Genomic DNA, 25,352 nt, shown 5'->3' with positions numbered 1-25,352 from the left:
CTACCCAGCTTCCTGATTGGCCGGAAAGCCGCCTCCATGCTCTCTCGTTACTTGTGTAAATCTTTTTAAATGTGCAGCTTTCTTTAAGATAATCCTGCCATAGAGATCCCTTTTAGGGTACTTCCTGTTATATGGTGACCACTGTATTACAGTTGTTTCCCTGCATTGCCACCTTGTCACATGGGTTACTGTGGAGACTACAAGCAGATGTGCTGACCCACATTGCTCAGGCATGGTCCACCATTCTCATTATCAGGACTCTGGTCCGGAGCAATGATATGCAGCTGATGATGGAGATCAGCAGCACTGAGTTGCAAAATAAGGTGAAAACAAAAATGTTGTTTTATTGAAAAAGATGGCAGTTGATTATGATGCACGGTGCTTCAGCAAAGTAAATGTCCTCCAGTTAGGCTTTAGATCTACTTAAAGGTAATCGTAGAGTAAGATATACAACTAAAATGCCTGATCACATGGAGATTTAGGGTGTTTACATCTAAACATATAAATTGCAAAAACGATACATTCCCTTCAAACAGATCCCGGCACTTCACAGCCATCGGTGTGTTTTATGAAGAGATGGTGATTTGGGTTTTATGCGTGTTGTTGTGCTAAATATTCCACAATGACTAATGCGGGTTGCTCGTTTCGAGAGGCTCAGGTTTCGGAGTTCGGGCGATGCCAGCAGTCACAGCCAACATCTCGCTGGAGTCAGTATTCGGAGTGACATCAACTTTCCGCACATATTTAATTAAAAGTAAAATCCTCAGCCCCCAATTCCAGGCTTCAGATTAAATTCCTCAAATGAAAATTAATTGTAATAGCTCAAGTTACCATATGACCACATTACCTAATCTGTAACAAGGTTATGCCCAGTAAATTATACTCGGAGGGGTCATTTGTAGTTCCCCGACCGTTGGTAAATATGAGACAAGGCTTTTCTGCAGAATTTCTACGAACCGCGTAGAGCCGGGGGTCAGCAACCTTTTCCACATTATGTGTCAGTTTACAAGCATTAGACAACTGGCGTGCCAGCGAACCGCACGCCATAGTCGTATATCTTGTTTTAACGTTTTGCACTCATAGTTGTACTGACAATAGCAAATTATATTCATTGATTATTCTACTAGCTTGTGCCGACCCAAAACATGTTCATATTTATGGTTCACGTGTACTGAAAAATATACTGGATTTAGTTTTAGTGTGATCCCTGTCGCTGTTCATAGCCCAGTTCTGCTATGTCTCAGACTTCAGAATTCTTTCACCTTCATACCTCAGATCAGCCCCAATTCCTGCACCTTCACACCAGATTAGACCCAATTCCTGAACCGTCATACCTCAGATCACCCCAATTCCTGCACCTTCACATCTCAGACCATCCCCAATTCCTGCACCTCAGATCACCCCAATTCCTGCACCTTCACACCTCAGATCACCCCAATTCCTGCACCTTCACACCTCAGATCACCCCAATTCCTGCACCTTCACATCTCAGACCATCCCCAATTCCTGCACCTCAGATCACCCCAATTCCTGCACCTTCACACCTCAGATCACCCCAATTCCTGCACCTTCACACCTCAGATCACCCCAATTCCTGCACCTTCACACCTCAGATTACACCCAGTTCCTGCACCTTCACCTTCTCAGATCAGCCCAATTCCTGCACCTTCACACCTCAGATCAGCCCCAATTCCTGCACCTTCACACCAGATCAGCCCCGGCTTCCACACCTCACCTCAGATCAGCCCCAATTCCTGCTCCTTCACGCCTCAGATCAGCCCCAATTCCTGCTCCTTCACCCCTCAGATCAGCCCCAATTCATGCACCTTCACATCTCAGACCACCCCCAATTCCTGCAGTTTCACACCTCAGATCACCCCAATTCCTGACCCTTCACACATCAGATCACCCCAATTCTTGCACCTTCATACCTCAGATCAACCCCAATTCCTGCACCTTCATACCTCAGATCACCCTCAATTCCTGCACCTTCATACCTCAGATCACCCTCAATTCCTGCACCTTCATACCTCAGATCAGCCCCAACTCCTGCACCTCCACACCTCAGATAAACCCCAATTTCTGCGTCTTCACACCTCAGATTAGCCTAAATGTCTGCCCCTCACACCTCAGATTGGAAATGCAGGGGTTTTACAGGCATAGCTGCTGCAGCTGGCGATTCCACAAAGAACAGGTATTGGGAAGGGGCAGACTTCTTAGTGCCGTACACAGATATCCGCAGGCTCCAGTTGGCCTACACTGGTTCTGGGAGGAGTCTGCACCTGAAGGTCAGTGCTGTCGGGGATTTGGGTGGCCTATAGGTGTAGATAGGAAGCCCAGTGAGCTGTTAATAACAGCCTATGGCAGCGGTGCTTCCAGATGCCACTAAAAGGAGATTATGTGGCTGCGTGGGCACACGTGCCGTAGGTCTCTGACCCCTGACGCAGAGCGTCAATGTGTGTTTTTGTGACCTCTGATCTTCCCATTGGCTTCTATTCCATAGAATACAGTTGATAAGAAACACAAGCCAAGCACTCTGCGGGGGATTTATCAAAACTGGAGCAGACAAAATCTGGAGCAGCTGTGCACGGCAACCAATCAGCTTCTCTTTTTCATTTTCAGTTCTTAACTGAACAAACTGAAGAGAGAAGCGGATTGGTTGCCATGCACAGCTGCTCCAGATTTTGTTTGCTCCAGTTTTGATCAATTCCCTCCTCTGTCTCTTTGCACGCACTTTTGTGCATCTCAGTTCCTTTACTATAAAGAAAATAATTAAATATCTATTAACTGCAACTTAGCTGTTAAAAGTAGATTGAAACCCTAAGTCCCCATCCACACCTGAGCATTTCGTGAACTTGTGTCAAATGCGTACAAAAATGCATGCTTGCTGTGCCATTACCAGCTAATGGCACCCCAAACGTGGCCGGGAAAACATGCATTTTTCCCTTGCGTTTTTGCATGTTAAAAGGCACATAAATGTGGGGTGTTGGGGGGGAGCGGGATGTTGAACGGATCAATTGAAGAAATGTCACCAGCACACCAAAAGTCCTTTCAGGATAACCATGTGTTCATTTAATAAGAACCATGTCAAGTAAAAACAAGTGTTTTCGGGGCCACGCATGGTCCCTTCATCAGGCTTAACATTGACGATGTTCACTGTCTTTTATTTACTGACCTAATAATTTCCTCTTTATTATTTGATTTTATTGTAGGGTTATTATAACTTAAATTTAGTATTTTTATTCCCTCCCCCCCATTATCTAGTTTAAAAGCTCCTCCAGTCTTTCTACCAGTCTTTGATGGTATGGTAAGAATGAGAATAATATTGTTGCTCTCGTTATTTTCCTGCTGGTCAGTATCGGTAAAGCAGATTCCATTCTTTCACAGGCGGAGTGCATCTGGTATCACTCCGCCTGTCACAGTAACCGGCGCTATAGACGAAGTAGCGGTTAATGCGGCTCTGCTCCCTCCGCTGCCGCAGCCTCGCTTTCTACAGCTTCCTCTGCCATCAGGGACAGCGGTGCAGCAGTGGGGACATTAGACCGTGGACAGCGCGGTATAGTACATGCTACGTGCAAACTAGGTCTTATTTTCGGGGTAGGTCTTATATTACAGGAATCTTGAAAAATAGTGCTAGGTCTTACTTTCGGGGTAGGTCCTTTTTTGGGGGAAACGCGGCATGTGGCAGCATTACCAGGTATTATTTAAATAATTGCGGCTCATTTAAAAATGGGCTATTTTTGTCATTGGGTTTACATATACTTTAGTGAGACCCCCCCAAAAACACTGAATAAAACTTTAGAGATCTCCACACACTGCGTACACAACGATATAAGTGTACATGCACCGAAGATGCAGTTTCACTTTAACAGACAGTATTCTAATTAAAAGTTTGTTTTGTTGCTTGTGTATGTATTGGTAGTGAGTTGTCTGCTTCAGCAAAGCTGATCATGTTCTGTGAGGTAACAGAGATAGACTGTACTTGTGTGTTGTGTGTTCACTATGAATAATAAAGTTATATCATTCACCTTGCAGGACAAGTACCTTCACACCAACTGCTTGGCGGCTCTGGCCAACATGTCCGCTCAGTTCCGCTCCCTCCACCAGTATGCCGCGCAGAGGATCATCAGGTAACTGTGAGACCCAATGAATCATCTTAGGTAGAATTATTAAAAAGGAAATGAGGAGGGAGGAGCCGACCAGGCATTTGTAAACGTCACAGAACCCTGCCTCAAATCCTCCTGCAAGAGTCAGAGCATTGTTTTAAAGAGCACATGTCTGGCATCCCTTTAGATGTGCCCGCTCCTCTTTATCTGTGCAATCTACTGATCAATTGCTTTATTTGTACTGAAAAATCTGATCAGCTAAAGTCTGCTCCACCCAAGAAGCATGCAGATTTAAAGGGATGTCAGGGATGTGTTCTTTCATATAGTACTGGGGAACACAATTATTGATAATAGCTGTTAGGAGCGCGGGGGGCAACAGCACAGATCAGGAGGAGAGGGGATTAATGTTGATGATTAAAGTCGTTCAGGGAGGAAATGAAGGCATGCTCAACATAGCTGCTGCAGCATCAAAGGGTTGTATTGTGGAGATTCAAGTTTGCAGGGAATGGGGGGTAATTAGTTTCAACACAGGAGAAGACTTGCTTCAAGTCTGAGAATAAAAGTCAGGCTGGAGTCTAGCTTGGATTGGACTATTTTAAACTAAGTTGAGGTTCTTCTTAAAAAGTTTACCCAAAGAGAAATAGTGGTGTTACCAATAGCACCTGCTCACTTAACAAATGACTCATGATCTGGTCAGTTCCAATTGGTAGAGGTTTCTTTTTTGGCGTAAATCTGGTGGTCCCAATACTTCTGTGATTAAAATATTTTATGTGTATTGAATTACAAGGTGCATTCATGACACGGGTTTCGCTGGGTCCCATCTGAGCATAGCAGGCAGGAAGAGGAGGGTTCACTTCTTTGACTGATTCAGTCATGAGTTTGTGTTATTGAGCTCTGTAAACAGCAGGTCAGCCTGCAAAAAGGGCCCAACATTCAACCAGCATTGTAACAGGTGTTCCCATTGGAAACGTCCCCCTCGCCTCCTGTTTTGTTGACAACAGTTACATTTTGAATTTCCTATCACTCCCATCACACATAGAGGGTGAATCTTCCCGGCTGGGACACGGCTGACAATAAAAACTTGGCAGAGTATCTCACCTCTCAGAGCTGTATCCAAAACCATTTTGGATACAGGGGCTTATAAAAGGTTTGGCTATACACAGTTTTTATAGAGACCCTGTTTTCAGACCATTTATTTTACCCCAAATCTTCCCATAAGATTATATGTGCATTTAAAGAACAATTATGGGGGGAGTGAAATCTACTCATCCCAATAGCTAGAACTGACATGTGACAATGCAGCTGTCTTACGTTGGTTCTATAGATTGAGAAGTGAGCGATCACAAACCGCTGATCACGATCTTCTCCCTGCAGAGAACGGTGACTGTCAGTCACCACTCCCCGCAGGGGACAGGAACAGCTAGCTTTGGCTCTAGCGAGTCAGAGCCAGCTGTCAATCAGGTAGTGGAGTGGATCCTGACAATATTGTCAGGATCCCTCCTGGCCGCAGCAGCGCTCTGGAGCTATATGCTGAGTTTTGGGTTAGTGGAATACATTAGTAAAGAACTATGGCCAAAAAAGGTTTGGCCATAGTTGTCTTTTGATGTGTGTATAATGCATGTAATTTACCTTTTTGTATACATTCAAAAGCGCTAAATGCGCTGCTGGGTGCCGCCATCTTGGATGTGATGTAATCAGTCCTAGCAGAGTCGGAGCTGTCATTCAAGAAACACTTTATAGTATTCCCCTTTGTGCCTCCTCTGGCTGCTACTTGAAACATTATCTGGGAAATTGGGAAGAGGGGCAGAGGAGCTGGGCCATTACAGAGAGTAATTAGACACTTCTAGAAGAGGAGAGGGCTTTGATGTGCAAGGAGGTGGTCCTAGGGAATTGACTCTTCCTGGAGAAGTCGAATTACCTAGCAACTTTAAATGCACATTCCTTATAGAAAGGACAAATTCTGCAGATAAGCATTTAAAATACTTGATATTTCTGTGCTTGTACCTGCAATTTTGCTTGGTGACAGGGGCTGGCTCAGTATTGACCTCATTGCCTGTAGGTCTTCTGACACACAAAGATCCATGCAGCCAAGGCTGTGTAAGAATGAGATTGTTGGCATCACATGACCAGAAGACCATTAAGTCTGGGCTGTCCTATTATTACATGACCAGGAGGTCTGTGTCATTGCCTCAGTGCTGAGTGGCAGTGAAAAGTATGACATGAAGAAAGTTGGCCTTTTCACACTGCACACAAGTCAAGTGGCTGACGTGACCCACCTGGGATATGAACTATTGTGTTTCCACATTTTAGTTATTTTGCTCAGGCAGCTCGGTTGATACCACCACAATGGGGGGTTTTTCAGCGGACATGCACTGTAGGCCTCACAATATGGCTACCTCTTGTGCATGCCTTGTTGGTACTCTCACACTCCACCACATTCCTCAGACTCGAAAACACTTTAAATCTTCAAGGTTTGCTTTTACAGTGTTTACTTGAACTTCCAGTGACTCTCTTTAATAAAGATACAATAGGAGAGTGGAGTTCAGTGGGATTTATAGTGTTTAAAGGAGTTGAGATGTGTGTTTGTATAGGAAAATACAGAATTATATGCTCTCTAATATGATTTGCAGGGACTGTTTTTTTTTATGTAGTTGTGGGAAATGTAGGCAGGCAAGAGCTGGCCAATCTCCCTTTATATGCAGGGGAGCCGATTCTGGATTTCACAATGTTCTGAGTCCCATGGGTCTCTGGTACATAAAATAATTGTAATTGAAGGCCAACTCTGGTCAAAATTGAAAATCTGTCCAGTGTATTGACAATACTCTACTTATTTCCTTTGTGAATTCATCAAAACCATACCGTTGATATGTTCAGCCATGTCCTTTCACTTGCATCATAATTCCCTGTCCTGGTGACCAAACCCAATTGCCCGTTTGTTACCTTCATGGGGATCGGTCCCTTTACTGTCTCTATGTGGTTCTCCATAATGTAGCCTGATGTAAACCCATAGGCTTGATGAATCATGTGGACAGAATTATCACAATGTCGCTATGTGAATCCCCCCACTGGAAACAGTTGCTAGTAATCATGGGACATGTAGTCCCAGAATGAATGAGGAGGGAATTACGGATAGCGTCAGAGGTTAGCTGCATCCATCTAACAGTGCAGTGCAGAGCAAGTGGCAGAATGTCATGTGACTGTGGTATAGAGAGTAAAAAATACTCCAAATACTGCCAAACCCAGACACATCCATTGGATTGCCAGACAGAGAAGCGTGATTGGTCACTCCAGAGAACACGTCTCCCCTTCTCTAGAGTCCAGTGGCGGCGAGCTTGACACCACGGCATCCCATCACTTGGTGATGTAAGGCTTGGATGCAGCTGCTCGGCCATGGAAACCCATTCCCCGCTCTGTCATGTTACGTGGCCGACCACTTCGTGGTTGAGTTGCTGTTGTTCCCAGTTGCTTCCACTTTGTTATAATACCACTAACAGGTGTCCGCGGAATATTTAGTAGCAAGAAAATGTCACGGATGGACTTATTGCACATGTGACAACCTATCACGATACCAGGCATGAATTCTCCTGAATGCCTGAATCCAATGATTTAGAGGCTTGCAACTACAAATCCCATTAGGCATTGCAAGAATCTGACAGCCAAAGGCATGACTTCCAGAGGCATATGCAGGATTGGATTTGTAGTGGAGACCAGAGTCTGCCTACTTCTGCTGTATGGTTATATTGCCTTGAATGGGTAGATTTAGAAAGGCCAAAGTTGCACGAGTTTGCACTTAGTCTGCCATGCTGATACTGAACTTTTTTTGGTCTGTATGCATATCAATGTGCTCTCTGGACATCTGTCGTAAATCCCTAGGAAGTGGAGGCCAGCAGTACATAAAAACAGTCTTTATTTTAATTTCTTCCACTCATCATAAGGACTTGTTGTGTGACTCCGCAGCCAAATAGCCCAGGGGTTCAGTCATTCCCGAAGCCTCGTTGTGATGCCATTGGCGCCACCAGGGCATCCCTGTTCGCTTTTCAGGATGCAGAACAAAGCCAACCACTGAGCTGCTCCCACAGACAATTGTCACTTTTCCTGGAATAGCAGTTACTTTGCTCGCACTAATTGGTTTACCAACAAAATCTAGTGTTGAAAAGGGGAATTTTCCAAACGCCTTTTTTTTTTTTTCCAGTGTTTCAACTGGCACGGCAGAGGTTTTCCTTTCCTGGGAACTGAGCGCCCACTGAGACAGCACCACGTGTGCCGCTGGATCTTGGCACGTGGGAACCTAGGTTTCCATTCCTCTGTTTAAGGTCATCCGCCTCACAGTTTAAAACATCAAACAGCGTCATTTTACTAAGCTCTGGAAATTGGCCCCTTTTTTTAATATATATATTTATGACTGCGTCTGCTGGAAGCTGCTTAAATGCGGCCGAAACGCAGCTGTAAAGGATGGCATTTACACAATGGAAAAAGGATTCGTTTTGTATCTGCAAGAGAGCGCAAGGCGGCCTTGGATGATACAAACATGTTATAAATTTGGCACATTCTTTCCTATGCCGTTACGGCCCGGCTGTAAATATATTATGATAATGTAGCTAGTGGAAGTGCTGTTTTATCTGTCACTGTCTTGTAATGGTGCATGACGAGGAGTTTTCAAAGGGTCTTCTAAATGGCTTTTGCTATGCTGTTTAAAGAGATCCATTTACTACTGGACTTTAGGCAAGATTCTCACTAGGGATGTCCCGATACCAATACTAGCATCGGGGCCGATTCCAGGCATTTTCTCGAGTACTTGTGCTTGTGAAAATGCCTTGATTCTTATGGCCGATACTGGCCCTTTAAATTTTCAAATAGCAGTGGCCGCCCGAGTTCCCGCGTTTGTGGGGATCTTGGCAGCCTGCTGGGGACCTGCAGATAGCTGTCCATGGCAGTGCCTGTCCGGTTCTTTATCTCCTCCTCCTTCCCGGTGCAGTCACTGTCATGGAAATCACCGGGGGCAGAATTACTGCACTGGGGCTAGAAGCTGGGGGTTCCCACCGCACACTGACAGGGAGGACTGAGCCGGGAGATGGACAAAAGCAGAGCGCAGAGAGTCGACCAGACTGGGCGTGGGGGAGGCTGGGTCTCAACATCGCCGCTGAGGTGGAGTGCCCACATGTCCACGTCACCCGGTGAGATCGACATGCAGCCTAGTGAGGGGAATTCTGCTTTGGAGACATGTATTCACGGAACACATGTTCGCAAAACAGAATACATGTCCCCAAAGCAGAATACTATTCTGTTTTAGGAACATGTGTTCTGCTGTGGGGACATGTGTTCAGTTATGGTGACATCCATATTGAGCCCTGGTGAGAAACTGCCCTAAAATCATCAGACTGTGTTGTTTTAGAAAAAAATGTCATGTCCCTTTAAGAAAATGTATCGGTAATTGGTATCGGCAAGTACATGAGGGACAGTACTCGTACTTGGTCTTCAAAAAGTGGTATCGGGACATCCCTGATTCCCACTATTCAGTCTTAAATTATAACTATTTGCCTCCTTATTTACTTTGCGTCTGACTCTTTAGCTTGAGTCATTAGGTGAAAGCTCTTAGGGTCACTGCCCTTTCTAACATGCTGTCCCTCAGCTTCTGAGTGTGCACAGCATGCAGAGGTCAGACAGTGGACAGAACAGCAAGGTTTGGGGCTGGTACGTTGCGGTAACTCACCATAAAATGCAAATTTTACCATGCATTCATTGTGCTCATTACTTTGTGTTCCATTGTAGCAAGAATACAAATTCCTGTTTTGCTTGTGAGCTTGCAAAATAAATAAAAATAGTAGTTGCTGATTCTTTTTAGGAAACAATGCAGCTTCCTTAGTTGACTTGAATCTGATCTGTGTAGGCGGGTTCAGCAGGCTTTTAACAGTGCTTGTAGGTGTACCTGTAACCATTTCTTGTGATTCTGTCCTGTGCAACCCCCCTGTACCCTAAACTTCATGGTCTTTGACCAAAGCCCTAGGGGCCCATTCACAACATGTTGCTGCAGTAACATTTGTTATGAATGGCACCCCAAAACACCTCAACATCTGGTAATGCTCTACTTTGTATTGTAGTTTGTTGCATTGCAAGAAATCGTACTTCTACTCTTTTTGTGTGTTGTGGTACGTTGACAGTGCATCCAGATAAATGGGCTGCCCTAATGCAATGCACCATATAATGTACATCAACACAGCAGAACATGAAAGGCTCTAAGACTTATGTTGACCCAAGCACTTAACCTTTCCACAAACCCCAACACTACAGCGATAACATTGTGACCACTGAGAGGTGAAGTGAATAACATTGATTTAGGCAGCAAGTGAACATGTTGTCCCTGAAGTTGATGTGTAGGAAGCAGAAAAATAGAGTGGAAAAAAAGCAGAGCAGAGCAGAAAAAAAAAAGTGTAAGGATCTGAGCGACTTTGACAAGGACCAAATTGTGATGTCTAGACGACTGGGTCAGAGAAAAACTGGTGAACTGGCAAACAGGATCATTGGTGGCCAAGGCTCATTGATGCACGTTGGGAGCAAAGGCTGGCCTGTGTAGTCTGATCCAATACTCCTACAGCTACTCTATCTCAAATAGCAGTGCATCACACTTTGTTGTGTATTGGGCTGTGTAGCCACAGACTGGTCAGGGTGCCCATGCTGACCCGTGTCCACTGCCAAAAGCACCTACAATGGGCACATGAGCATCAGAACTGGACCATGGGGCAATGGAGGAAGGTGGCCTCGTCTGATAAATCACGTTTTCTTTTACATCATGTGGATGGCCGGGTGTGTGTCACTTACCTGGGGAAGAGATGGCACCAGGATGCATTATGGGAAGAAGACAAGCCGGCGGAGGCAGTGTGATGCTTTGGCCAATGTTCTGTTGGGAAACCTTGAGTCCTGCCATTCATGTGTATGTTATTTTGACACGTACCATTATCTTTCAGCAGGATAATGCGCCCTGCCACACAACATACAATGATTTGTAGTGCATGTACTACTTTTTTTTAATCGGTCTGCAACACATGGAATTGCAGTACCACGCATTGCGGCATGAACGATTGCATTGCATGCAGGAGGGGTGTTTAGGGTACCATACAAATGATTGGCAACGCAATGCACCTTCGGCACTGTTAACACACACGGTAGGTGGGTTGTGTGGTACGGTGTGTTAATCACATGGAACCGTGCGATGAACAAACTGCACCAGTTTGAATGGGCCCTTAAAGTTTACCTACAGCCAAAACTTTTTTTCCCCTCAGTTTTGGATAGAGCAGGAAATAGATAAAACCCCTGTCAGGCCTTGTTTTTCCATCCTTTCCCATTCAACTGATTTCCCTTCATTTCGCTGAACTGTAAACACAACAGGAAGTAAAAGAAAATCTCTCAGAAAGTGAGATAAATCACCTTTTAGTTGTCACTGGAACAAGGGATCTCATGGTAGGGTTTCCCCTTTGTCTCTAGTCTATTGACAATTATTTTTCAGATTTTCTCTCACTTTTGTAAATATATCATTTTGTAGATCGTTTTATATGTTATATATAAAGTTTTTTGTCTTGTTGTGACGCATTATGACAACAGCCTGCTTTCTAGAGAGGACGATGGAAGCGGCGTGGGAACGGCACTTCTTCCGCGTCATTCCAAGCATAGTCCCTTTTCTTCTATCAGATTTGTGGCTTCTTCAGCAGCAAATTTAATAAACAAGCAAAAGGAAAAAAATACGGACACAGATGAGCGGCGGTGAAAAGAAAAAAAAAACTCCCAACATGTTTTTGTTATGTCTACGGAGCGGCAATGTTGACTCTTCTCCCGTGATTTCCAGTTACATGAAATTGTGCAATCTCTATTATCCCTGCGTGCTTTCATTAGAATAAGCAGTTGATCATGAAAGCAGCGCTGGCAAAATGGTCGTGATTGTGCAACTGGTGGGGCCGGACGACGTGAAGTCTGTCCATTCTGGAGCCTGGCTCATAGGCCAAGTGCTATGTCATCGGGCCGGACATGGAGGAGTGGGACGGAGTGCTGAACGTATTCTGAAAGTCAAAATGCTTTTATGTGATTTTTAAATGCTGATGAAATCACTTACAATGGATGCTGCTGCTGCTTGATGTTTAAAAGTTTTACTGAGCACTGGGCCTGATATCCTGATTTGAGGGCTTGTTCACACGATGTCCGGACCAGATTTGGAGCAGATCTGCAGACGCGGTGCTATGCTTTTTTGAAGGCTATCCCCCCTTCAGTGTATCATGAATGCAGCTGCCAGACTCATTCACCTAACCGACCGCTCAGCGTCTGCAACCCCCCTCTGCCAATCCCTGCACTGGCTGCCAATCCTTCACCCCCCTCTCCCAATCCCTGCACTGGCTGCCAATCATTTATATTGTAAAGCGCTGCGCAAACTGTTGGCGCTATATAGATCCTGTATAATAATTTTTTTTTTAAAAGATATATATATTTTTTTGCTGGAGTGGGGGTGTCAGTACGTTAGCTGCAGTGCAGTGTGTTTTTGATGTGTTTTTTACGCGTTTCGCGTTTCCGGACCATATCCTGACCGGACAAAATGTGACATGCAGTATTTTTTCTCTCCGGACCTGAACAGACTGCGCACGTGAGAACCGTAGCCCATAAAACACACAGGGATACATTGGGATGCATTTTTAGTGCAGGAGCGCACGGATCTGGTCAGGACAGAATTCGGACGTCGTGTGAACAGGCCCTGAAGGTGGCTGCTTTCCCTTGCAGGGTCCTGTGGAGCCACCCTTGTGTGTGCCAGTAAGCTGTATGCTTCTCCACACACAGGCATAGAAGGGCAACCCACTCCCCTGCTGCCCACTCCTCCTTCCTCTAAGCTAGTAGATGGACGGCTCCTGGAGACTGTGCTCTCTCTTGTGATCTTTTCCTCAGCAGGAAGTTCAGGGAAGCCAAGCTGAAAGAGTTGGAGTTGTTTGCAAACATGATGACTGTAAGTGCTTGGGCAAACATGTAAAGAATACTTTGCTGCACAACATATACAGATACTCCTCGCTTAACGACTTACCTGTTTTGCGACCACTCGCACTTACGACCGTCCTCCGAGCGACCTCCGACCTCGCGCGTCAGCGCCAGTGCGACGTGTCGCCGGGGGAAGTGACGTCCTCCGTTCTTCACAGCGCGTCCCCGTGAGTATTTTCATTGCGCGATGTACAGTACACTGTTCAGTACTGTACATCGGCAACGCTATACAGTACTGTACTAATGCAGTACAGTACTGTATAGAGTTCCTCACTTAACGACCAATTCGTTTAACGACCTGGTCGTAGGAACGGAACTCGGTCGTTAAGTGAGGAATACCTGTATATATTTGTCTGCATTCATTACAGGAAAAAAGCATAATACTAATGAAATGAGTGGATCTAGGCAATGCAAATCATGCAATAGCCTGTTCACCCAGCCAGTGCTAGGAGGTGAATTTTCAATGCCCCAATACATAGACAAAGCCATTTGCCTTGTTGTAAATGGGCGCTGAACAAACAATACGACATGCTGTACTTTTTTTTTCTTTCAGTGCATTGTGGTGCAACACAGTACAACCACATTGCACCGGGCTATGCCAATAGAACTTAACGAAATGTCACTCATGACATCAATAAAGTTCTATCATTTTAAATCTGCAGCTTTCATTTAAATAATCCGTGGTGGTCCTACCATAAAAATCGCCGTCTAAGCACTTCCTGTTATGGGGTGACCACCCCATTTTCCGATCTCCCCAATGTGCCCCGCCATTGTCACCATGTCACACGAGCTTCCTATTACTACAAGTGGCCATCTCAACACACATTTGGAAGGGTCCAGGCTTAAAATGTGGATTATAACGTGTGCAGAAAAGGCCGATAAAGATATAACGTTTACACCGAACAGCTTTTTTCTACATTTATTGAACACATTCCCAATGCTCCATCATATAACTATAAAAAGTACGCAGAATAATAAACAATACAATTTGTCAAGAGCTCCCAGAATTCTAGAAAGCCTGAACCCGTCATATAACGGGGGAAGAAGAACATTTCTCTTTGGCCCTCTTACACTCCCTGTAATATTTATTCCTTTGTGGAGGAAGAAGCAGGAAGAGGTTAATGTGTTAATGAAGCTCCCGCTGTGTTGGTGGACGACTTCCCATGAGACAACTGTCTGAGGGCCCCATGAGTAGGCGATAGCGGGGTCTTATCTGTAGATGCTGGCTGTCTGCATACTTGGCATGTTTTATAGGAAGTACAGATAATGGTGACAGGATAAGATTTTGTTATATATGTATATAGAAGAAAGCCTGAGAACCGCCAGCGGGATTTTGTTTGTGCATGACACAACCCCAGACTTGTATCTCTCATCTTCATCTGCCTTTCTATGACGTTTCCGATCGGCGCCCTGGTTCCGCTGATCCATCTGATTTGACCCCTTTGTGATGGATGCTTGCGGGGGGAAAAATAAAAACTAGAACTTGGAGGGGAAAAAAATTGAGATGTCGCCATTGGCAACCAGTCAGACGTCACTGCCCTATATATAGACTTGCTGAACATGTATATTCATTTCAAAATATTAAAGTGGACTACAATCTCATGTTCAGTTTACTAATTTGTATTGAGATTGTAGTCCATCACAGGAGCGAGCTTGGAGTACTTTACAACACACACACACACACACACACACACACACACACACACACACACGGACCATGGGGAACAAAGGAGCCACCCTCCAGAAGGAAGGACAGTATCCGCACCAATTCAGAGATGATTGGAGGATCTACAACCGAGTGATACACAAATAAGATACATTGTTGTTAATACTTGAATATATTTATGAGTTTAGTTTCTCCTTAAAAGAGAACTATGGGTAACCTTTTTATCCCATAATTCGCTTAAGGGTCACGGCAGGACATGTTCTAACTTCGGTGACCCAAAGCTCAGTATATAGCAGGCTATTGCGCACTATATACCGAGATCGCTGCAGACGGGGCGGATCACAACAATGCTGTTGAGATCCACACAGCTGCGTGAGTGACAGTTGGCTCTGCCTATCTAGAGGCAGAGACAGCTATACACGCCCCCTTCCTCGTCCGTTCCTCCAGTCAGCGCTGAAGGATCGGACAGGGGAGGATCGGACAGGGGAATACCTGCAGGGAGCCGTGACTGACAGTCACCGCTCTCTGCAGGGAGATGATAGGAAAGTGAGCGAGCAACAGTATGTGTTCGCTCACCTCCTGATCTATAGAGCCGACGTGTGACAGTTTAATTGTCACGCGTCGGCTCGAACTATGAGGATGAGTGCTTTTCACTCGCCTCACAGTTCTCCTTTAATCCCAGAAGTCTTGTCAGGCCCCATTCACATATTTGAGTGTTTTTTGGAGCATTTGTTTAGGTGTTTTTGCAAGTTTTTACCTTTTTTATTATTATTATTTTTGTCCAGTGCAATGCTTGTTACTAGCCAAAAAAATGCTTGGGAAAAAAAAGGATTTTTGTGTAGTTATGCTTTTTTCAGATGCGCCCATTGAAGTCTATTGGGGCCAAAATGCTTGACTCGGCTCCAAATATAGATCACATACTTTTTCAAGCTACAGGCGTTTTGCTATAAGCAACAGAACACTCAAAGCTAAGATTTCAGTGCCTCTATTGTAGGGCTGCAACAACTAATCGACATAATCGATTATAATCGATTATTGAAAAAGTTGTCAACTTTTTCAATCATCGATTAATCGGCTTCTGATTGGTTGGCCCTGTTCACGGCTCCACACACGCTGCGCGCCACACCTCCTCCCCACCTCACGCTCGCTGCTGCCAGACCCGCCCAGCCGCATCTACGCTCCACACGCAGCACCTCCTCCATGCCTCACGCTCACCGGCCGCCCACGATCGGCACAGGGACGCGGGTAGAAGTAAGTTGCTGGAAGACTGCTCGGGTAAGCCTGCACTCCCACACATGGTGCTCTATAATGTATTGCTGGGATTTGTATTCCTCTATAGCTGATGGTACATTCTGCTGTATATTATACCATCAGCTATAGAGGACTACAAATCCCAGCAATACATTATACACTGTATGTATAATGTATTGCTGAGATTTGTTGTATTCCTCTATAGCTTGTGGTATTCTGTATTGTATTGCGCTGTATAGAGGACTACAAATCCCAGCAATAATACATTATAAAGTGGAATACCACCAGCTATAGAGGAGTACAACAAATCCAAGCAATAATACATTATACAGCGCAATGCAGAATACCGCCAGCTATACTACTATTGCTGTGTTTTGTTGTATTCCTCTATAGCTGGTAGTATTCTGCATTGTGCTGTATAATGTACTATTGCTGGGATTTGCAGTCCTCTATAGCCGGTGCCAGTCTTCATCATTGCTGTATAATTTTACATTTCACTATATTGCACACCACACTTTTTTTTGTTTTTCTTTTTTACTTCCACCGCTCCAAGCTTGCTCCTGTGATGGACTGCAATCTCAATACAAACTAGTAGTCCCATCACTGGAGCCATTTTTTAAAATGTATTTTATGTTTTTATCCGATTAACCGATTAATCGAACTTAATAATCGGCTAACTAATCGATTTTGAAAATAATCGTTAGCTGCAGCTCTACTCTATTGTAAATTTTGAAGACTAATTTCTCCACAATGCCTCCAGCTACTGAGGTCAGTGGTGCTTCTTTTAAAGTGCTTTTAATTCTTCTTCAGAATGTCTACATAGACTGGGCGCAGATCCTTTTTTTTCCCATTCAAAAATATTTTATTGAAATGCAAGGGAAGGACACATCCAGAACGAGTACAATCAAAACCATAACCATGTGGCATAACACAAAAGACACATTAACACACATTATGGAGATCAACAAATAAATAGTATCATAGAGTAAGTAAGAGGTTTAGATAATCCCCAGACTTCTGGGGAGGGTACAGGTTCTTCATGCACAATTGCGGAGATGCGCACAAAGTCAAACCTCACTTGCGGTGGCATTAATTTTTAATGGCACCCCAATCGCGGCTAGCAATCCGCGCTGTTGTGGTCCGCGTTTCCGCAATCGTGCACAAACGCAGGTCGCTCATCGCACCCAAAAAAGTGCACAAGCCTTTTTGCTGCGGTTGCCGTGTGGATTTGACCCCTTTTAAATTAACGGGGCCGCGTGCGTACGCGCCACCCAGATGTGAAACAGGCCTTATAATTGCTTGTTTGGCACTTGCTCGGTGTTTTTCAGTGCCTTGGGCTGCCAGCAAATTCTCCCTGGAAAGATTTTTTCTCAGTACTCAGCATGGCAACACGTGTGCTTTAAAGCCTTGGTTCTCTACTGGTGGGTCGTCATCCAAAAGTGGGTCGCGACCCCGTGTTCAGTGGGTCGAGGCGTGCCTTCCTCTTTTCTAGGCGAGAGGCTTCTCAGCACGCCCTTACACAGCACTGTCAGTTCTCACTCCAAGCAGCCATTTATATGCTGCTTGGCGCAGAGTGTCAGCTTTAGGTGAGATGGGATGGGGGGTATGGCTGCGAGGGAGCTCCATCCATACGTGCATTGCTTACAGCTTCCCTCGCATGTCCTGTAGAGGTGCCTGGACCGGAGAGGCGCCATGTTCTGGCTCCCGCCATTTCTACAGGGCGCGCAAGGGGGTTGTACAAGCAATGCACATATGGATGGAGCTCCGCTACAGCACAGCTGCCCACACTGGACCCCAGGCTGAGGATCCACTTCAGTTCTCGTAAGGTAGGGAGACTGGGTGGATCTGTGGTTGTGTGTCAGTGTTTTTGAGGGCCTATTTACACTAGTACAGAGCGTTAAGCGAACAATCCTGTGCGACTAACGCACTGTACCGTGCAATCACACCTACTACAGTGTGGGAGGTGCTTTGCGCTGTCATTCATTTGAATGGCACCCCAAACGCATCTCCCGCCCACAGTTCAATCGCCCGCACCGGGCCGTGCGGTACCGCAATGCCGTGCATTCCATTGCAGTGTAACTTGGGTCGCAACTTAATGACCAAGGACAAATGTGGGTCCTGAGGTTACACAGGTTGAGTCTATATATACAGTAAAGCTGAATTTTAGAAATCTCCTAATAGCAGCTCACCCACATTCACATATGATGAGGGTCTTTCATACTGCGGGCTTTTTCTCTTCTTCAGCTTTCAACTTTTGATGCTGCAAGTAAAAGTCTCCTGCCCTAAGGTGACAACGCTCCCTAAAGCTGGCCATACACTATGAGAATTTCGTCCGGTTCTTGATGAACCGGCCAAAATTCGCATGGTGGGTGCTGCTGTCTGCACCTTTCTAGCCGGCATTCCTCGATCAGAAGATTAAAGGAGCTGGATGGAAAGTCTTGGGCTGAACTGAGCTTGCAGCTGGTCAGCTGCAAGCTCGGTGCGGGTACACAGTGAAAACAGTAGAGGATTCCTCTGGTAATAATTGATGGAGGAATCTGTTATATTTTCTTCGTTCAGCCTGCGGGTTGAACAAAAAGTATAACAGTGTATGGGCAGCTTTATTGTGCGTCTATGCATGAGCAGCGTGGTCACCCTTTAAATGTACTCCCACTGGGACTACATTTACCTCCGTACATTTAGCCAGGCTGTGTAATCAGTTTGTTCATAACTTCTATTTTTTTTTTTGAAACTTACCTTATTGATCAAATAATGTAAAATACAACACTTTTCCATGTTCGTGCCACATGCTGAAATCCCAAAAGCAAATTGTAAATTACAAAAACACACAATGCATAAAAAAAACAAATCTTCCCAAACTCACATTGAATGACTGTAGGAATTTTTTTATTCGGGTTTAGTGATCCTTTAATACAGACAGGTGCAGTTGTCTTTGGCAGTGTATGCACGTTGCAGGGCCACTGAAAATGAATGGCAACATGCATACCCAGCACGTTGTTGTACTATGCTTTAATGTGCATGGTGCCAATGAAAATGAATGGCAACATGCATACCCAGCACGTTGTTGTACTATGCTTTAATTTGCATTGTGCCACTGAAAAGGAATGGCAACGTACATGCCTAGCACGTTGTTGTACTATGCTTTAATGTGCATGGTGCCACTGAAAATGAATGGCAAGGTGCCTACCCAGCACGTTGTTGTACTGTGCTGGGTATGTGCATGGTACCACTGAAAATGAATGGCAAGGTGCGTACCCAGCACATTGTTGTACTATGCTTTAATGTGCATTGTGCCACTGAAAACGAATGGCAACGTACATGCCTAGCACGTTGTTGTACTATGCTTTAATGTGCAGGGTGCCACTGAAAATAAATGGCAAGGTGCATACATAGCATGTTGTTGTACCATGTGTTAATGCGCACACAATCATTGGAAGGGGCCCTAAGGACCCGTTTTCATTGATAATTTAAAGGATAATTCCACCTTTTTGCAGAAAAATAATAAATGCATACTTCCTCATAAAAAGCAAACTGTGCATTTTATTATTACAGTAATACATTGGTTTACAAGTAACTTGGTTTGAGAGTGTTTTGCAAGACAAGCAAACATTTCTGAAAACATTTGCCTTGATATACAAGCGATGTCTTGCAATAAGAGCAAAATTTTGTAGAAAAGCACCACCGAATAAGGCTGTAGCAGTGCGAGCGATGAGTCTTTTAACAACAATGCAACGTCACATTGGATAGATTCCTTGTTAAGGTTTCACGAAATGAAAAAGATTCCATTGAGTCAAGGGATAGCAGTGATTCTGTTAGTGATAGTGAAAGTCGTCCTACACAATAATCCTCCTCTCTCTCGTCCCCCTCACACCAGCCACGAAGGTGCCGGTAATTGGTTTATTTTTCTTTATACTTTGTACAGTATTATATTACAGTACAGTATTGTAATCATTTTTATATGAATATTTTTGGGTTGTGGAACGAATCATCTGAATTTCCATTATTTCCTATGAGGAAATTCGCTTTGATATACAAGCGCTTTGGATTACAAGCATGCTTCCGGAACGCATTATGCTCGTAAACCAAGGTATCACTGTTTTTTTTTTTTTTGCATAGGATCCAGTTTGGCATCACAACCAGGATCAGTAGATCGCGGGTGCAGTGCTCAGTCTCCTGCAGACTGTTCCCATGTCAATGGACTACAAGTGCAGCACACTTGTATTCCACTAAATTACAAGTGCTTCCAAATCCCGTTTGTTATTGCGTTGCTCTGATTTTATTTTTTTCCCACCCCTAATGTTATATTTTCCCAAGTATGTGCACTGAAGGTTTGTTGTGGAGGAACATGCGCAAAGAAGCACTAAAGCTCACTGTTCTGAAACACATATACACTACGCTTCAAAACACATGAACCTTTGCCAGCACAGAGAAGTGTGGCTTGGCATTGCAGTGTAGGACCAGTGTCATCCAGCAGAGGGCAGCACACTCCTTGGTGTGTGCCCATTGATAAATTGGGGGAGCTGCTGAGAGGCTCCTTTACCTGGATTGTGTAGCTTGTTAATGGGCCAGTCCAGGCCTGACTGGCTGCAATGTTTAAGTGTAATGGTTTGAATGGATTACAGCCTGTCATTACTTGTATTCTTTCTGCTCAATTTAGATTAGAGATTGTGGCGGTGCATGCCAACATACTGATCTCATTACTCCAGAAAGGTCCTTTTCCTTTGAAAACAGGCTCGTTTAGTTTCCCTGCAGAGCTCCCGCCAACAAATTGATATCTCATATATTTACTTTTCTGCCACTGCGCAGGGCGTGCTGCGCAAACCCACAATTCAGATATCTATTACCAAAGATGTGGAAGGAGCAACTAGTCAAAAGCAGAATTGTTTTAACAGGTTATATATTAAGTTTTCTTATTGGAAGCAAATGTTTGCTTAGATGTAAAGCTAATGACTAAAATCAAATAATATTTACCACGTTAAAGGAGAACTATGAGGTGAGTGCTTTTCACTCACCTCATAGTTCTAGCCGACCTGTTACAGGTCGGCTCAGTAGATCAGGAGGTGAGAGAACACATAGCGGCGTTCGATCACCTCTCGATCCTGTTTAGATAGGCAGAGCCAGCTGTCAGTCACGCAGCTGGGCGGATTCCGGCATAATTGTTGGGATCCGCTTCAGCTGCGGCGTCTCAGTATACCGCAAGCTGTATACTGAGCTTTGGGTGACTGGAGGACGCTAGTTTGTGTCCTCCCGTTACCCTGAGGAGAACTATGGGGAAAAGCCTTAACCCCATAGTTCTCCTTTAAAGGCTGCTATAGGACAGCTCAGACAAGTACCAGATCTCGTTATTATGTGATGCACAACCCTCATACAATAACTAAAAACTGCCATGACCTCCCCTGCCTGAGCTAAATCCTCCATTTGTGTCTCACACACTCCCCCACCCAGACACTGCAGCTCACAGTTGGAGGGTTCCAGCAATAGAAGCAGTGCTATCAATCCAGGGAGCAGTGGACGGCACTACGTATAGCCAGATGTTGACTGACAAGATACAGCAGGGGCAGATAAGCTCGGCTCTCCTGCTGTTGGGGAACTGCAAGTCCCATGAGGCATTGCAAGACTCTGACAGCGTGGCTCCCAGAGGCAGATGCATGATGTGATTTGTATTTTCAGCACAGCTGGAGTGCCTAGGTTGCCTACCCCTGAGCTACATTGCATCACATAAATAATTTCATGTTAGGGGTATGCCTGCTAAATAATGTAAGTGTAAGACTTAGAAAAATCATAGTGCTCCCACTGACAATGCCTTTATCGGCTTTTCTCCCCAGAAGGATGGAGCCATCTTTGTTCAGGCGTCACCCAGGGTCACTATCCACTTCCTGGATTGAGATGCCGGTGTTCTGTGGTAATAGAGAACTTGTTGAGATCTGCAACTGCAACACTTTCGGTGACTTGCCAGCAGGAGATTTCGGGGAGTTGGCGGTAGTGTGCATTTGCGCGCACTCGGCTGCATAACAAAAAGTCCATAAGAATACCCGTTGAGTTGTCCAACTGCTGACAGTGCACATGAACTGGTATAAAACTAATGCAGTGGCTATAATTTAACAGGAAGCGAAAAAAAGCTACTGGATTAGTTTTGGACAACTCAACGAGTATCTGTGCTTTTTGTTATGCAGGCAAGCACACGCACATGCGCACTATCACTTAGGCTAGGTTCACACCTAGGCGACACCTCACCGCGTGGCAATCTTGCACGATTGCGGTCAGGAGTCGCCATGCGTCGTGTATCGCAAAAAAGGTACATTTACCTTTTTTTCTGCGATTGCTGCGCGGATGTCACCCCATTGAAATCAATGGTGCCACGCGGCAATCGCTTCATGCATTGTACAGGACCACGCGATCTCTGGACGTGTGTCCCAGGTGTTGTGTGGTGTAGTGCAGGTGTGAACCTAGCCTGACTTGTCGAAATCTCCTGCTGGCAAGTCACTGGAAGTGGCACGGTTGCAGATCTCGACAAGTTTGCTATTTTAACAGAATCTTGTAAATTCTAGCGCCTGTGCAGTTCTTGGCTGTGTTTGCAAATGCCTTATAGAGATCAGCCCCCTGCTTCATCCTCTCACCTTTTGTGCGCAATGTGCAGTTTGATCACCGGAGTTAGAGAAGACGCTTCCTCCTGCCTGCACAGACTGGTGACATCATCTCAGCCTAGGCAAAGTCACTGCACTGGAGCTGAAGGACGGGCTGAGGAAATGCTTCCTCCTGCCTGCACAGACTGATGACATCACCTCAGCCTAGGCAAAGTCACTGCACTGGAGCTGAAGGACGGGCTGAGGAAATGCTTCCTCCTGCCTGCACAGACTGATGACATCACCTCAGCCTAGGCAAAGTCACTGCACTGGAGCTGAAGGACGGGCTGAGGAAATGCTTCCTCCTGCCTGCACAGACTGATGACATCATCTCAGCCTAGGCAAAGTCACTGCACTGGAGCTGAAGGACGGGCTGAGGAAATGCTTCCTCCTGCCTGCACAGACTGATGACATCATCTCAGCCTAGGCAAAGTCACTGCACTGGAGCTGAAGGACGGGCTGAGGAAATGCTTCCTCCTTCCTGCACAGACTGATGACATCATCTCAGCCTAGGCAAAGTCACTGCACTGGAGCTGAAGGACGGGCTGAGGAAATGCTTCCTCCTGCCTGCACAGACTGATGACATCATCTCAGCCTAGGCAAAGTCACTGCACTGGAGCTGAAGGACGGGCTGAGGAAATGCTTCCTCCTTCCTGCACAGACTGATGACATCATCTCAGCCTAGGCAAAGTCACTGCACTGGAGCTGAAGGACGGGCTGAGGAAATGCTTCTTCCTTCCTGCACAGACTGATGACATCACCTCAGCCTAGGCAAAGCCACTGCACTGGGCTTTTTTAATGATAGAAAATTGTAGAGTTAGGAAGAAGAAAAAAAAGATCCTGTTCTGTATATTGTGACGCAATGGGATGTTTTTTCATGCAGACTTGTAAAATGACTAATATCTGCACTTAAAATCTAAGGATACCATAGTTTAATAAATAAATACGTATGGCTAAATGAAGGTTTCTTTCCATGGAATGAATGTCCCTGAAACCCCCTGTGCCCCCTCCCCATCCTTTCCCCATGGTAGTTAATGACGGCATTAAGCATTAATGGACGTGTTTGAAGCGCTACCAGTTGAAGAATAAACACTGCTCCTTACAAAAGCAACCAGACGTGAACCCCGCGTGATTTATGTCTTGTAGCGGCTGAGCCCTCCGCTTAATCCTGGCTCAGCAGAGACATCTATCAGCTTGTTTTCATTCCTCCGCCACTTTCCTCCTTGTATTTGTTCTGCCCTCTTACGCCTGGAATTGTCATGCATTGTGTGCGTAAGAGCCGCTTTATTCCCCACCGTGCTGCTACATTAACAATCGCTGAAAGCCCCGGGCCTGCTTTTCCTGTCGCACGTATTATATTTGGGGAGTTTGCCGGAAACGCGTTCAGGGTTCATTTAAGTCGGCTAACATTGAGCGGACCGGGTTCAAAGGTGTATTGTGAGGCTCGCCTTTCTTCCCTGCGCTCTCTAAATAGCTTCGCTTTGTCCCATCGTGTGGGAAGGGCTTTGTGCAGGAGACTTTACAGGTCTGTGCATCGCTCGCGGGGCTTTCGGTTTTCAGTTGGGTTCACGTTGTTAAGGCGCGCACACACGCACTCACACACTCACTCAGCTCCATCTGTTTACATACTTCACAGTTTATTTTTCACACTTTGGTTTTGATTTGATAAAGTTAAGAGGATCTGCTGTGCGTAGACAGAATTCTCACACGATATTAAAAGAGAACCAGGGGTAAGTGTTTTTCCCCATAGTTCTCCTAAGAGTCACGGGAGGACATAAACAAGCGTCCTCCCATCACCCAAAGCTCAGTATATAGGAGCTACAGCTCGCGGTATACTGAGACCGCCGCAGCCGGAACGGATCCCAACATCACTGTCGAGATCCACCCAGCTGCGTGACTGACAGCTGGCTCTGCCTATCTAGAGGCAGAGCCAGCTGTACCCGCGCCCTTCCCATCTGTTCCTCCAGTCAGCGCTAAAGGATCGGGGAGGGGGGGGAATCCCTGCAGGGAGCCGTGAGTGACAGTCACGGCTCTCTGCAGGGAGATGATCGAAAAGTGAGCGAGCGACGGTATGTGTTCACTCGGTTCCCGATCTATAAAACCGACAGTTTCATTGTCACACGTCGGCACGAACTCACCTGATAGTTCTCCTTTAAAGTCAAAAGTTTTTTAAGGAATTTTGAAAAGCTAATTAAAGCCGACCTTTACCCCCTTTCACTAAAAATCACATCAGCGTGCAGCTCCTCATGTTTTTATGAAATCATCTTACATTCATTAGCTAAATAGTAATATTTTTCTTACAATTACTGTTCTTCCACTTCCTGGTCCTCTTGGGCATTAGTGATGTAATCTGTGCCCTAGTGTTGCATCCTGGGAAGGTAACATCAGCAGAGCATTCACATTCTTTAAAGGGTATCTATGGTCAAAAACTAAAAATAAATCTGTATTTCTATATTCACCTCCGAATTGTGCAACGCGCAGAGATGAAACCGAGAGGTCGCAGAGAATCCAAGGTACTGATGATATGCCTGTGCAGAGCTACGGACCCTTTTAAAGAGGACCTTTACCAGCTTTGACTAAAAATCACATTGGCGTGCATCTCTGCATGCTGATATGAAATCATCTCACATTCATTAGTTAAATAAACATTTTTATTTTACTTACAATTTCTTGTTTTCCACTTCCTGGTCCTCTTTGGCG

The 25,352-nt window shown here is 45.2% G+C and overlaps 1 protein-coding gene across 2 annotated transcripts in view; it reads left to right on the top strand.

The window, feature by feature from the left end:
• Positions 1-25,352, top strand: part of DYM (dymeclin) — a 300,965-nt gene that overhangs the window by 140,599 nt on the left and 135,014 nt on the right. For both annotated transcript variants that reach the window (XM_018555737.1, XM_018555736.1), the window contains exon 13: positions 4,036-4,130. In XM_018555737.1, coding sequence (XP_018411239.1) covers positions 4,036-4,130 — 95 coding nt within the window. The remainder of the gene's footprint in view (positions 1-4,035; positions 4,131-25,352) is intronic.

This window comes from Nanorana parkeri, unplaced genomic scaffold (assembly GCF_000935625.1).
Source record: "Nanorana parkeri isolate BGI_ZX_2015 unplaced genomic scaffold, ASM93562v1 scaffold210, whole genome shotgun sequence".
Taxonomy (NCBI): Eukaryota; Metazoa; Chordata; class Amphibia; order Anura; family Dicroglossidae; genus Nanorana; species Nanorana parkeri.
This window is presented reverse-complemented; position numbering and strand designations above follow the sequence as displayed.